Source organism: Chenopodium album, chromosome 25 (assembly GCF_948465745.1).
Source record: "Chenopodium album chromosome 25, dcCheAlbu1.1, whole genome shotgun sequence".
NCBI classification, from domain to species: Eukaryota; Viridiplantae; Streptophyta; class Magnoliopsida; order Caryophyllales; family Amaranthaceae; genus Chenopodium; species Chenopodium album.
In genome coordinates this window covers 23,321,220-23,336,333 of record NC_137858.1, presented here as the reverse complement: position 1 = coordinate 23,336,333, position 15,114 = coordinate 23,321,220, and the positions used below count along the sequence as shown (strand labels likewise).

At 39.8% G+C, this 15,114-nt stretch overlaps 1 protein-coding gene across 1 annotated transcript; it reads right to left on the bottom strand.

Annotated features, from left to right (window-relative positions):
- Window positions 1–951: 951 nt before the first annotated feature.
- On the bottom strand, window positions 952–14,846 carry LOC145613350 (adenine phosphoribosyltransferase 1-like). The gene is made up of 6 exons (XM_081668441.1): window positions 14,512–14,846; window positions 13,986–14,096; window positions 12,849–12,941; window positions 2,520–2,669; window positions 2,221–2,279; window positions 952–1,289 (listed from the first exon to the last, which is right to left on the bottom strand). The coding sequence occupies exons 1-6, from the start codon at window positions 14,804–14,806 to the stop codon at window positions 1,236–1,238; spliced, it is 762 nt and encodes a 253-aa protein (XP_081524567.1). The 5' UTR covers window positions 14,807–14,846; the 3' UTR covers window positions 952–1,235.
- Between the last annotated feature and the right edge of the window lie 268 nt (window positions 14,847–15,114).

The window sequence follows — 15,114 nt, the reverse complement described above, 5'->3', positions numbered from 1 at the left end:
GATTTCTAGGAGATAGCCTTTTGAATCCTCTTGATTGCAATTATTATCCTCCTTTACAACATTTTGATTGATTGAACTTTCCTCAACTGGTATGATTATCACAATTGTATGTGGATCCTAAATCCCTAATGCTTGTTATATTGAATTTCTATATTGGTTAGTTGTTTGACACCTTAGTTATACTTCAAACTCACTTTTATTTTTCGAAATAGCTTGACATTAGGCTGTAGCAATCTTCCCCCCATTCCTCATGTTTCAACACGAACTTGCCCCTATAATAGGAATATGTTTGATTACAAATTTTGTTTGACCTAGGAGGATTAGCCTAACGACCCTAGTGCACCTCATGTCAATGGAGTATACATTCGTCACCTTAAATTAAATGATATTCTTTCACTTTTTACACTACTTATAAATTTTACATTGACTCACATTTGTGATGTATAGATATCAATAAAACATACTCATGTAGGATGTTAAATTTATTTAGATGTATCTTAACTAAAACTAAAATTAAAATTAAATTTTTAGTATTTTTTTACAATAGTATAATTTTTATTCGATTGTAAAACTAAATTCATTTGATAAGGATGACAAGCAAAATGGACTTATCAATGGACTTACAGAAGAAAGATAATATGAATAACTAGTAATTAGAAAATAAAAATATACTTCCTCCGTTTTCTTTTACTTGCAACACTTCCCTAAAAAGGAAATGTCACAATACTTGCAACACACTATAAAAGGAAAGTTACTTTAGGCAAAAACTATACTATTTCCCTTGTTTAAAGCACATGGCCCATTAAATTACACTCCTAACAACCACTCATCCCATTTTAAAGTATCATGTGAACCCCACATTTCTTAAAAACCGTGAAAAAGTGCGTGTTGCATCTAAAAAAAACGAAGTAAGACTTTCTTTTTCTTGTGAAAGCAGAAGAAATTTAATGCTTGATCTGGAATTCACTTGATTCTAGAATTATAATAAAGGTGTTTTATTCCCCACCATAAAGGGAATGTGGTAATCTTCTGCATAATACAGGCATAGGACATGCATCACCCCAGAGCATACGGCCCGAGTTTTATCAATCAACAATGGAACACAAACCAAAATGTTTACAGTGAAAATAAAATATCTTTAGTTGATCAACCTTTCACAATAAATAGGAAAGATAATGAAAAAGATGTGGAAAACAAGCGATGCTGAAAACTTGGTTAAAGATATAGGGCTTAAATCAAGCTGATTTGATAAGGACGAATAGAGGATTGTCGCCTAACCGTTCTCGACCCTGCACAAAGCCAAGTAACTTCTTATAAATCTAAACCTTTGACAAATAGACAACACAACCGACAGTTGATAAGCTTAACAAGAAGCACGATTATTTATTTTTATGTGTTTTTACAGATACTCACACTAGATACTAAAGATTGTATTTGAGAAATGCATTTGATGAAAAAAATAAAAATTACATATTCATGCCCAGCATTAGAACAGGTGCAAAAAAAGGCTTAATCAATGTACAATCCAATTTAAAACAAAATATTAAACAGCCATGTTGTGTGTGTACAATCAAAGATGTGTATGTTACTTGGATTCAGATACCATTGTTTGACACGTATGTGTCCAAGTGTCTCACTCAGCTATTTTGTTGAAAATCTATTATTTTTGCCCACAATGAAAAGCGTCTTACTAATGCCCTAGTGTCAAGGATCCTACAATGGTGTTTAAGGTGAAATGAAGAGTCCATGTACCATACATGTGATGAACGTAATAAGTGTAATTTTCTTGGAAATGTGCATCTTGATTATTGTAAACAAAAAAAAAAAAAAAAAAAAAAAAAAAAAAAAAAAAAAAAAAGAGAGATTAATTCAACATATTCATTTGCTTGGAGAAGGAAAGGAAAAATGGCCAAAAAGAATACATAGAATGATAGAAACACATTGAAAGATTGAAGGGAAGAGGAATGGGACAAGGCCACAAGGGTTGAATGTTTGTATTTTATTAAAACCAAAGAAAAAGTCGTGAGCATTAAGGAGAGATGTGGCATAGAACAATATTTAGAGCATAACCAATTCAAGTTATGTAAGAAAGATGATCACACACATTGAGCACAATACAACATGTTCTCACACTCAAAATTAAACATGCATGGCAAGTATAAAAAGCTTGAGGAAAAAAAATTGCAAGAATGTCAACAGTTGTTGACAGCAGTGAAATACCTTAAGCTCCGGCAGCTCTATAAGACAGGCACACTCAACAACCTGCACTCCTACACGCTCTGCAATTAAACCACACATTAAATTAGACAGGAGGCTCAAAAAATCATTAAATTTCAAGTAAAAAGTATATGTAAAAATTTTAATAATAAAATAAAATAAAATAAACCAAAAAAAAAAGCATAATATAAAGCTTTAGCTATGTAGTTTACAATGAACTCCAATAAGATTTCATCAACTAGTAGAATGAAGCACTTGTGAAAGCTAACAGTGTCCAGCAAAGTTTTAAACAAAAGCTTTACCAAGCAGCTTAAGTGCAGCAGATAAGGTCCCTCCAGTGGCTATGAGATCGTCAATAATTATGGCACGCTCTCCTGCTTCTACTGCACCAACATGCATCTCTATTTTGTCTGTTCCATACTCCAATGAGTACTCTTCTGAAATAACATCCCCTGTTATACAACATTCAATATTAGTGTAACTGGTACAAGTTACAACAAATAGCATTATAAGTGTACACTATACACAGTAGAGGTTGCAAAATTTGTAGCTTAGAACAAAAAACAAGAATTAATCAATAACAGCATTTTATATAAAACCAGTAGAAAGGTATGCAGTCTATCATATGTAATTACTAAGCAATATACTTTGCAGGTCAAAAGGCCTTTATGTCACACATGATATAGTGTAGTGTCTTAGCAGTTAGGCTTAATAGCTGGTAGACAAACCACTAACAAACATATAGCAAATGCAATATACTTTGTCCAATGTATAAAAAGACTCAAGGCGCACCAAGGCATTTCAGAGCTCCCAAGGCCACTATACAACTTGGTGCGCCTCATTCAATTAAAAACATTTCGAAAAACATCTTTGTGCACCCCAGGGGGTGTTCCTTAAGTTGCGCCTTAAAATGGAATCTGAGATGGAAGGGGTGAAGGAACAGCTAGCTTCAATTTAGACCACAATTAAAGAACATATCACAGCAGGTAAGCAAAGCGCCATAGCTTTGATGCAGCAAACAATGGAGGACCAGATCGCTGTGATATTGGAACAAGCCATGAAGAAGCAAAGTGATAAACTAGCTGCAATGACACTGTACTTGGAAGAAAGAATTGATCGGATGTGCAAGAAACAAGAAGCATTGATGACATCATTAAGATACAATAAGTCAAAGTTTAAATCAAGATGCGGGCGGCTGTTTCACTGCTCAGATCGACTCAGATTACTCGATCGGAGGTGATGGCTCCCAGCATTAACAAACTAAATAACCTCACTTTTGGCAGAGGTTGGATTTAATGTAGGTGGCGATACGATGGGTAGTAGATTGGTGGGAATCGGGGGTGTAGCCAGAGTATACAACCCAAAAAAAAAAAAAGAAGGGAAACATATCAACGACCCAGGTGCTTCCCAATGGATGGGAGGGTCATGTGGAGGCTGTGGAAGATATTGGAGGCATGAGAAGTTGTATCTCCGACAATTAAAGGGTCAAACCCAGATGGGTGGATCCTTTGAGGTGAATGATTAATCCAATTTTACAGGTTGAGTGGGGAAGATAACTTGAAGTAGCAGTAATGAGCTGGTGGTGCTTGAGGGAGACGCGTTGCTTTTGGTTCCCATGGGAGAATAGCCTACAAACTTTAATTTTCTAGGAGTTGAAGCTCTGTTGTTCTGACAAACTCGGCCAAAGCTCAGCCGGCTCTCTGCATCAATTGTACGGTGCATGAATATTGTAGGCGGTTTATAGAGTGAATGGCTCCGTTGAGTGGTGGTGAAGAGTCAGTGACAAGTGGAGCTCAGTTAACATAACGCAAAATCGTTGGATCAGGTTATAGAGTTTTCCATTAAGATAGAGGACAAGTTAAATTTGGGCTTATACAGACCCAAGTCTGGCATATGAAGTTCATTGTAAAAGGGGAACCTAAACTAAACACATACTATTACACAGTAAGCCCAAACAGCCTTTACATTCCCACCACACCACTAGTAGCTCTTTTCATTTCAAGCCGTCAGCGAGAAATAAATAGAAGGTTGAGTGATATGAAATTGCAAATGAAACGAGAGAGGTCTATGTTTCAGGTGTGATGATTAGTGGACAGTGTGGGGCCATGCAAAAGGAAGGATTTGAGTGTGTTAGTAGCACAAGAGTAAGGCGCTACTCTTTAAAGCTGCTCTGCTCTACTCTACTGAATTTACTCTGCTTTACAGACTCAATCTGTTCTGCTTTGCTCGCCTAGAAGCTCAAAAGAACAGGGCCTAAGATAAGGAAGAAACACTTAAGGAGTAAGGAGGGGATAAATACAGATGACCAACAACATATATCCGTAAATCCAGTCATTAAGCTTAACTTCCAAAACCAATAAAATAGTAGGTTAAGTGCTGGACTATGAAGTTTTGGTGATGATAGACCTAGGCAGAACTCATTTCCACCATTGCGGTGGAGAAATTCTGACACCATCCAAGTCTTTTGGAGTATCCCTACGAACTAGAGATGCGATGCAAGGAGAGGGAGAATGCCTCAGAATTGTGCTGAGTAGTGGTTGAGGATTTCTTACCTCTTCCTTTGGAAAATGAGCATAAAATGGATGGAAAAACCAAGGATGATGTACACCAAACCATCATTTATAACAAAGTGGAAGAAACAATTACCTTGAAGGGGGATTCCACCTTGGGGACGACGATCATCTCACTAAATGCAGTGATTAGAATACTGTGAAAAGAAGGTGCCTAGTAGAATTCTGCTACTATATAGAAATTCACAAATTATCCTTGTTTCTTTTTCTGGTGCAAGTGATGCATTCTCTGTTTCCGACCTGATTCCTTTCAATATGGTAGAGCAAATTGTAACGTTTTGCTTGTACTCTACTGTAATTTTGAAACTAGTAAGCAATAAAGATGATAATTTTAGGGAAGTTGGCAGCTATTTCATTGAATAAAGTTTGAATCTTGCAAACAAGGTGGCTTGAGGCCACGACTCTCCTATAGCACCTTTAGGGCACAATGCTCTATTCTCTAAAGATTACTAATTACCAGCTACCTAGCACACTCCCACTCCCCCTTTACTTATATGTACACAATCTGCCAAAAAGGAAAGATGACAAAATAAGTTGCAGCTGTCATTCTTAGAGAGGCTCTGTCAGCACTCAGCAATCATTAGCTTGATTTGGTGGCTCCTCTGTTGGGCCTTGCTGCTGCTGACCCTTCTTCCTTCTGCGCTCATAAGTGATCCACTCTTTGTTGTGCTTGCTACCCACGGCATTCGTTGCATCTCCCCCCCCCCCCCCCCCTACAAGAGTCACCTTGTCCTCAAGGTGAAAGGATGGAAACCTCTCTTGTATGGTGGCAGCCACTTCCCAAGTTGCCTCAATTAAGGGCAGCCCTTGCCACTTAATTAAGACCTCCAAGACATCTGGGTTGTTCGCAGCAGCCCTTAAATCCAGCACACTCTCAGGTTCTGCTCTGAGTTCCAGCTCCTCAGTCAGTTGGGTGGGTATGGTGGGGTTTGCTGTTTGGTCTCCTACTGCGCGTTTGAGCTGAGAGACATGGAACACGGGGTGGACCTTGCAAGTTGCTGGCAGCTCCAGCTTGTAAGCCACTTGTCCAATGCGCTGAAGCACCTTAAAGGGACCATAGAAACGAGGGGCTAACTTCTCATTGGTCTCTTGGCTAAGGATTTTTGCCGATAAGGTTGCAATTTCAGGTAGACAAAGTCACCTACCTGAAATTCCTCCTCCCTTCTTCGCAAATCTGCATTGTGCTTCATCCTTTGCTGTGCTCGAACCAAATTCATGTGCAAGTCATCTAAAACCCAATCTCTCTCCTGCAGCCACTCCTCCAACCTATCCACAGGCGTTTGTCCCTTCCCAACCTTGATTAGTCTAGGCGGATCCCTCCCATACACTACTCGAAAGGGTGTAAATCCAGTAGAGGCATGATAGGCCGTGTTGTAGGCATATTCCGCCCAATGCAGCCACTTGCTCCAAGACTTAGGCTTACCATTGACAAAGCAACGAAGGTATGTTTCCAAGGTCTTGTTGACAACCTCGGTTTGACTGTCGGTTTGAGGGTGATATGCGGTGCTTCTCTTGAGGTCCGTTCCTTGCAACCGAAACAACTCTTTCCAAAACACACTCATGAAAATTCGATCCCTATCCGACACAATTGAAGTAGGCATCCCATGTAGCCTCACAACTTCCTTGGTGAACACCTCCGCAATGGTTAAGGCACTATATGGGTGCTTCAACCCAATGAAGTGCGCATATTTGGACAACCTATCCACTACCACTAACACCGAGTCTATTCCCTTAGAATTCGGCAACCCTTCTACAAAGTCCATTGAGATGTCCTCCCAAATATTCTCGGGAATAGGTAAGGGTTGCAACAACCCCGCCGGTTGCAATTGAGAGTGTTTGGCTTGTTGGCAAGTAGCACATTGCTTGACATGCTTTCCCACATCTTTACGCATCCCAAACCAATACCATTCGGCAGCCAATCTCAAGTAAGTCTTTGTTTCACCTTGGTGTCCCCCCACCGGACTATCGTGGTATTCGATCAAAAGTTTTGAAATTAATGGTGACTCTCGTGGAATCACTACACTTCCCCTAAAGAGAAGCTTGTTTTCTTCGAGTGTGAACCCATCTCGAGTCCCCTGCCCTGCTGCCAATTCTTCCAGAATTTTGCCGAGGTCTTTATCAGCTCTCACCTCCCTCCCTAGCCCTTCCCAGTCAATCCTTGAAACTGAGACCAAGGCTGCGAGCTCCCCAACACTCCCTCCTCTGCGGGACAGAGCATCCGCCACTCTGTTACTCGCACCGGGCTTGAATTGGATCTCGAAATCGAAGCCCAATAATTTCCGGACCCATTTTTGGTACTCTCCATTCACTTCCCTTTGCTCCATCACATACTTCAAACTTTGTTGGTCCGTTCTTACCACAAAGTGGCGCCCAAGAAGATAATGTCGCCACTTAACCACGGCCAAGCATATCGCCATTAATTCCTTCTCATATATAGCCTTTGCTTGCGACCTCGGGCCTAGTAGCTTACTAAAGAAAGCTATTGGCCTCGATTCTTGCATCAAGACAGCCCCCAACCCAAAGCCCGAAGCGTCTGCTTCAATTACAAATTTCTTGCTGAAATTTGGCATCACCAGAACAGGGGCTGAAACCATTGCTTCCTTCAACCGTTCAAAGGCTGTTGTCGCCTCCAATGACCACCCGAAATTGTCCTTGCGCAGCTGCTCCGTCAGTGGTCTTGCTATTTGAGCGTATCCCTTAATGAATTTCCGATAATAGCCGGTCAAACCAAGAAATCCGCGCAATTCTTTCAAGTTTTGTGGAATCGGCCAATCCACCATAGCCTTCACCTTCTCCGAATCAACTGCCACCCCTTCTTGCGACACCACATGCCCCAAGTATGCCACCCTAGATTGACCAAACTCGCATTTCTTGAAATTAGCCACCAAGCAATGCTCTTGTAATTTGGACAGCACTACTCTCATGTGTTCCAAGTGACTCACTCTATCGGGGCTATAGATGAGTATGTCATCGAAGAACACGAGCACAAACTTCCTTAAGAACGGCCGGAACACCTCATTCATGAGGGCTTGGAAGGTGGCCGGTGCGTTCGTGAGGTCAAAGGGCATGACCAAAAATTCGAAATGGCCTTCGTGGGTACGGAAGGCTGTTTTGTGCGTGTCCTCTTCTCGTACCAAAATCTGGTGATAACCCGACTTAAGGTCGAGTTTAGAAAATATTGCTGCCCCATGGAGTTCGTCAAGTAATTCGTCAATGATTGGGATGGGATATTTATCGGGAATTGTTTCCCGATTTAAAGCCCGATAGTCCACGCAGAACCTCCAAGACCCGTCCTTCTTCTTGACCAACAAAACCGGGCTAGAAAATGGGCTAACCGAAGGCTTAATGATACCCGCTTCAAGCATCTCCTTAATCAATCTCTCAATTTCATCTTTCTAGAACTGTGGGTACCGGTATGGCCTTACGCTCACCGGGTTGCTCCCCTCCCTTAATACAATAGCATGTTCGTGCCCCCTTTTCGGTGGAAGTCCCTTGGGAGGTGAAAAAACCCCTTGAAACTGCTCTAGGATGTTAGCTAACCACCCGGGCACGACGGTTTCTCCCCCTACTTCTTTTTCCACCGCCTCCACGCGGTTGATTTCCAGCCACAACCCTCCACCCTCGTGGCGCAAGGTGCGGAGCATCGCCTTGAGAGTGATTTTGGTGCGTTCCAAGGCTGGGTTGCCCCTCAAAGTGACCTTCTCTTCACCCATTCGAAAACTCATAAGGTGAGTCTTCCAATTATGAACCACTGGTCCTAGTTTCTCCAACCACTCCATCCCTAAGATCAAGTCGGCGTTGCCCAATCGGAGTGGAAGGAAATTATCCACCACCACGAACCCCTCCTTGAGAACGACCCTCACCCCCTTACACCTTCCCTTCCCCACAATGATGTCGCTGTTTCCCAGAGAAACGCTGAACTCCCTGTCGCCCTCCACCGGCACCCCTGCTTCCGCCACCAAGTCATCGGAAATAAAATTATGGGTTGCCCCCGGATCCACCAATATTACCACCGGAGTTGGTCCCACCCTACCTTCGAGTTTCATGGTTCGCGGCGTAGAGAGCCCTACCACAGAACATAGAGACGCCCCTGGCGTTATTTCATCGTCGCTGGAGTCGATTTCCGGCGGTTTAGAAGGTCCAGCGCCTTCGTCGCCTCCTCCCCCGAGCAGCAAAACACTCATCTCCCTATTCTTACACCAGTGTCCGACACTCCAGCGCTCATCGCAACGAAAGCACAGTCCTTTCGCCTTCCTTTCTTGGTGTTCCGCGTCAGTCAACCGCTGCGGCTCGTTAGATCGGCCTGAGACAGTGCTGGTGGTCTTCGGGTAATTTACTGAGGCTTGGGATTCAGATGGGGCCCTGGCCAACCCTTGAATGAAGAGGCCTGCTGAGTTGGAGTGCCATATGTGCTGATGAGACCCGACCCAGATGCGGGTTTGGATCCAGATGGTCCAGATCCACTCGCTATTGATTTACCCGACCCGAAATAATTGGATGCTTTCTTTTGCCCGCCTACCCGATTCCTCTCTTCAACCCGACCCGCAATCTCCATGGCCTGTTCTAGGTTGAAAGGGTTCATTAGTCTAACATCGGCCTTAATCTCATCCTTGAGCCCATTTATAAAATGGCCCATCATTATAGTCTCAGGTATATCTTCAAACGGAGCAGAGAGCTCAATAAACCGCTTACGATACTCAAACACGGTGGTTTCTTGGCTTGCAGCCAACCACTGTTCATGGAGGCTTCCGGCATGAGTCGGTCGGAATTGTCGCAAAACCCTCGCTTTCAGGCTATCCCAGTTCGGAATAGGTCGCCGGCGATTTTCCCATTGGAACCACCTCAGGGCATCACCCTCTAAGGCGGAGACGGCGGCTTGTAACTTCTGCTCCTCCGTGAGGTTGTAGTGTTGGTAGTATTTCTCGCCTTTAAGTATCCATCCGTCGGGGTCGACGCCTTCAAAGAGCGGCATGTCTAATTTCCGTGGCTTCCACCGATTGTCGCCGCCGCCGTGTATCTCACCCCAGTTGCGCACCGTAAAGTTTGCTCCTTGCCCTTGTTCATGATTTTTTTGATTCACCAAAGTTCGGAGCTCCTCGAAGAATTGAGCTTGAGTGGTGGTATTCACCGTCATCTGAGCTTCTTGCTGTTGTCGGAACAACTCGAATCGATTATCGAGCCGTTGAACCGCCTCCTCCATCGACTTCTTGAGGGTCTCTTCCTGAGTCTTCATTGCTGTCTCTATTGTCTCCAGTTGGGTTCGAACCTCCGCCATTTGGTCTTCCAAAGCCTCGCATCTCTGAGTCGCAGAAGTAACCATTTTTGAATTTTTTTTTTTTTTAATAGTCTGAATACGGGAAGAAGGTGGTTGCCGGAGCCGGAGGTCGCAGGACCGCCTGCTCTGATACCACTTGTAACGTTTTGCTTGTACTCTACTGTAATTTTGAAACTAGTAAGCAATAAAGATGATAATTTTAGGGAAGTTGGCAGCTATTTCATTGAATAAAGTTTGAATCTTGCAAACAAGGTGGCTTGAGGCCACGACTCTCCTATAGCACCTTTAGGGCACAATGCTCTATTCTCTAAAGATTACTAATTACCAGCTACCTAGCACTCCCACTCCCCCTTTACTTATATGTACACAATCTGCCAAAAAGGAAAGATGACAAAATAAGTTTCAGCTGTCATTCTTAGAGAGGCTCTGTCAGCACTCAGCAATCATTAGCTTGATTTGGTGGCTCCTCTGTTGGGCCTTGCTGCTGCTGACCCTTCTTACTTCTGCGCTCATAAGTGATCCACTCTTTGTTGTGCTTGCTACCCACGGCATTCGTTGCACAAATTCGAAGAAAGGGAAGGCATAAGAAGTTATGATTTCATTTTCCTTTGTTTTAAAAGAAATGAAAGAAAGGCAAGGTTGCAAGGTGTCATTTTAAAATCCCCTCTAATAAACCAAATCCTTGGAATGACTTAAAGAAAGCGTACAAGTTCACTCAATCTCTCCAGAGTCTCCCCTTTCCATCCTCTTCCTTCCCCTACCCTCCCCTTTCCTTGGCAGCGTATAAAAATGATCAAAATGCACTAAGGAAATAGCGGTCTTGTTACACCTAGGCATGCCTTGGTGGGCCTCATTGTTGAGAGGCAGAAATGGTAGGAAGATATATATATAAAATAAAATAACCTTTGGTGTGAAAAAGAAAAATATGCGTGCCTTTTTATATTTGATTCATTTAGCTCAAAAAAGCGTTGAACCTCTTTCAGCAAGTGCCTTATGCCTAGTAGAGCTTTTTATGCACCGACTTACCCTTAACCTTCTGATTCATTTTTTTTTTATTCCTCATTTCCCACTTTTAGATATTTTTTTTTAAAGACATAAAGGACTTAAAATAAGAGAATTATATGGCAAGAAAAATTAGGCTGTGATTTGCATAAGCCAATCTATTAAATTTTATAGTATCTTTGAATAGAAATATTAGTAGGGGAGGAAGGGAAGGAGGGATAAATTTTCCCTTATTTGAAAAAGTCAAAGGGTTAAAGAAAGGAAAGGGATCCATTTTCCTTCCCCATTTAACAAACCAAATTTTTCCATAGTTGGAGCTATTTGGAAGGAAAATGAAAATGTCAAACTTTCCCTCCTCTCCCTTTCCCTTACCTATTGTTATCCAAACGTAGTGGTATGCAAATTTTATCTCATGTGGCCCCATGTGATGATTGTAGCATTTTAACACAAATATACTTAGGAATACTACATTTTATACCAACCATAATTCAAGTAAAACATATGTGATGAACTGCCAACATTTATAAGAATAAATAAATGTGTTAGGCTTTACTAGCATAATAGTAATCCAATACTGAACATTATTCCATCCATTTCTTTTTTATGTTCTTGTTTGTAATCTTATAAATATGCACAATTTGAGAAAATCTCCTATATTATACCTCATTTTTATAAAAAGAAAAAGAAAATAGAAAAAAGTCATGTTTAGACTTGTTTGATTCATAAGAGAGAGGCCACTTGTCAAGTAGAAGAAAAAGGAACAAGAATATTATGGGAGAGCAGCACCCACTAATATGCCAGCAACATGGACAGCAGCCATAACACTTCACTGGAATGCCAGCCACATGGACAGCCGCCATAACACTTAGTGGGCACAAACCAAAATCCTTTGGGTATTTGTGAGAGAGACAAAATTTTGTATATAAGAGGGGAAAGGGTTGAGTGAAAGAGCAAAATTAGTTTGGTAAGTGGTATCCTCTAACTACCAACTGATGTCTTTAATTATGCCAAGAATCAACCTCTCCACAATTTCCTGAGTTATTTTCGTATTATGTGATAGTGTTGGTAGAGCAAGTTTATCACAGTCGCAATGGGTGCTTAAAAAAACCAAAAAATTTTGACTATTATGTAATGTTGGTCAAAAATGTACATTCAGCAAATGTGCATAGAAAATAAAAACCCTTAAAAAGTCAAAAAGTAATTGTGGGAGTAAATTTCAAACAGAATAAGGATAGTACTTAGATTTTAAAAAGGAAAGGAAAAAAAGTTTATATGCAGCTTAAGTAATACCACAACAAACAAATGATAAGGCTCATAACATAACAGTCAAATTGATAGATCAAAAGAAACAATAAACTTGCCCATAATAAGAGAAATTTATGAGAAACTAAAGCCTACATTCTAGAGCTAAACTTCAACAAAGAGTTATTCTACATTCTAGAGCAAAACTTCAACAAAGAGTTATTCTACATTCTAAAGCTAAACTTCAACAAAAAATTAGCCTACTATGTACACATCCTTCCCATAAATTAGGCCACATTTTATTCTTCCAGTTTTAATAATATAAGTAGGCATACATAACAGAGCATAGCCTAGTTGGGAGTCCAATTAAATGCAACAACCAGCCATAATAAAGTATTCATAAGCCTGTCGATATGTGTGATTAGAAAGAACAGCAAAAACTTAATAGATTCATCACTTGTTAATCAAAGCTAGATACAAGGATATCACTTAAACAGTCAATTATTTATGACAAATGTATAGATAAAGTTGTCATAACAAACCAGGTAATTTCCCAGGCTTTCTCATTGGAACAAATTTAGCACCAATAGCCAATGCAATGGGTGGACCGAAAATGAACCCTCTTGCCTCAACCCCTACAATATAGCACGCAATATCACATGATCATCAATATGAAGATTATCAAACAGTTTCCAAAACAAAAACCATCTATAGGCATAACGGCATAAATAATAAATGCATAACATAACATAGCACAAATCTCAACCACCTATGCAAGCTTCATCAATGAGTCAAGAACGTGTTATAACATTACCAACTCAAATCACAAAATACAGGCAATTGATATTGAATAACCAAGAAAACAAATCACTTCAATTTCTTTTGGGTGAGGGGATATGATACTCCCTCCGTTCCTAAATATTTGACACGTTTGACTTTTTTCACTATTCAAATACTAACTTTGACCCTTGCATTTTAGATACAAAACAAATTTTAATATGAAATATATTGTTAAATAAATATTAATACAAAGCTTCATAATATCAACTTTTTTATATATTTTTAATACTCGTAACATTTAATCATATACATCTAATATCAAACTAGTGCATTGATTAAGTATGTCAAGTTTGATTATGTCAATTATACAAAAACAGATATAGTAGTAAAAAGAGTGTTTATCAAAAATAGAAATAAAGTAAAGTGAACAAAATTTGTTTTAAAAAAATAATACCAGCATATTTTATTTTTTTACATTCACCGAAAAGTCATCAACTAATATTTGTGTTAATCTAGGGTTCGTTTGGCATCACTGTGATTTTCTGTTTTTTGGTTTTTTGTTTTTTAAAAGTATATTATATATGTCCCATAATGAATCAAAAATTATTTAAGCTTATTAAACTCATAATAATTTTGAAAACTGACAACAGAAAAGTGGAAACACCTTTTTCTTGTTTCCTGTTTTTGGTTTTTAGTTTTCAAAAAAACAGAAAACTCAAAACCAAAAATGATGCCAAACAAGCCCCAAATTATTCATTTCTTCATTTTTCCTAAGTGCTCTTAGATCCTCATTCCTCACGAAATGAGTACTAGAGTACAGAACAATCCCACCAACAACAGAGTATAGAGCAAAAAAAAAACACATCATATTTACAACTATCGGACGAGAAATATGTTACCTGCAACAACAGAAATATCTTTTCCCTTGTATCTTTCAACAAACAAATCAATTGTGTCCTTGAATGCCTTTGGATCCAACAGCATGGTAGTAATATCCTGAAACATAACCCCTGTTTTCAAAAATAACCACATACAAAATTTAAATCAATATCAATATAGAACACAAACGCACAATATTAAACTAAATAGCACATCCAAATCATCAATTAAATTAAGCACACATTAAACAACAACAACAACAACAATATCAAAGCAGTATATTTACTTAATTAAAAGTACCTGTTTCTCAAATTTAGAAAAAATCAGTATCATTACTTAGTTATACCCACATACAAAATTTAAATGAGTATCAATAAAGAACACAAACCCACAAAATTAAACTAAATAGCACATCCAAATCATCAATTAAATTAAGCACACATTTAAACAGCAACAATATCAAAGCAGTATCATTACTTAGTCAAAAGTAACTGTTTAACAAATTTAGTAATAACAGTAACACAAATAAGGTGAATAAAATCGAACCAGATTTAGGGAAGTTAGGGATGACACGAATAGAAGACTGAATTCTTGAGATTCTGTCATCCTTAGGAGGTTCTGAATCCAAAGCCATTTTGATCGGATTAACAGACGTAGAACAACGACGGGGTAGAGAAGAGGAGAGAGAGAGGGAGTGCAGTGAGGTCGACTTGGGTGTGCGAATATTGCTCAATGGTTGACGACAGCAACAATATTTCAGTGACAGATTTGCCCTTGGTGATTCACTGAATGTGTTTGTCAAATAATGGGCTGGCGAAGAAGGTATTCTCAGAGGATGCATTTGGTATTTTTGAATTTACAAGGACTTTTGTCGGCTATTACTCGTGGAAAGGTGGAGTTATTGGTGGCCTTGTGGGGGGTATAAGAATATCTTTTAGAACCGCTACACAAGATTATTTTTTTATTTATTTATTTTTTTCTTTTCTCTTCTTTTACTTTTAAAATGAAAGGTAAGTTGGTAACGCCTTTAAAGGATTAGATGTACGGGTGTTTAAAAGTACCAACCCGATTGACTTGATCTGATGAGCCAATAACCCAATAATTTTTGCGGGTAATTATTGCTTGCTTATATAATTAAGATGTCTCGAC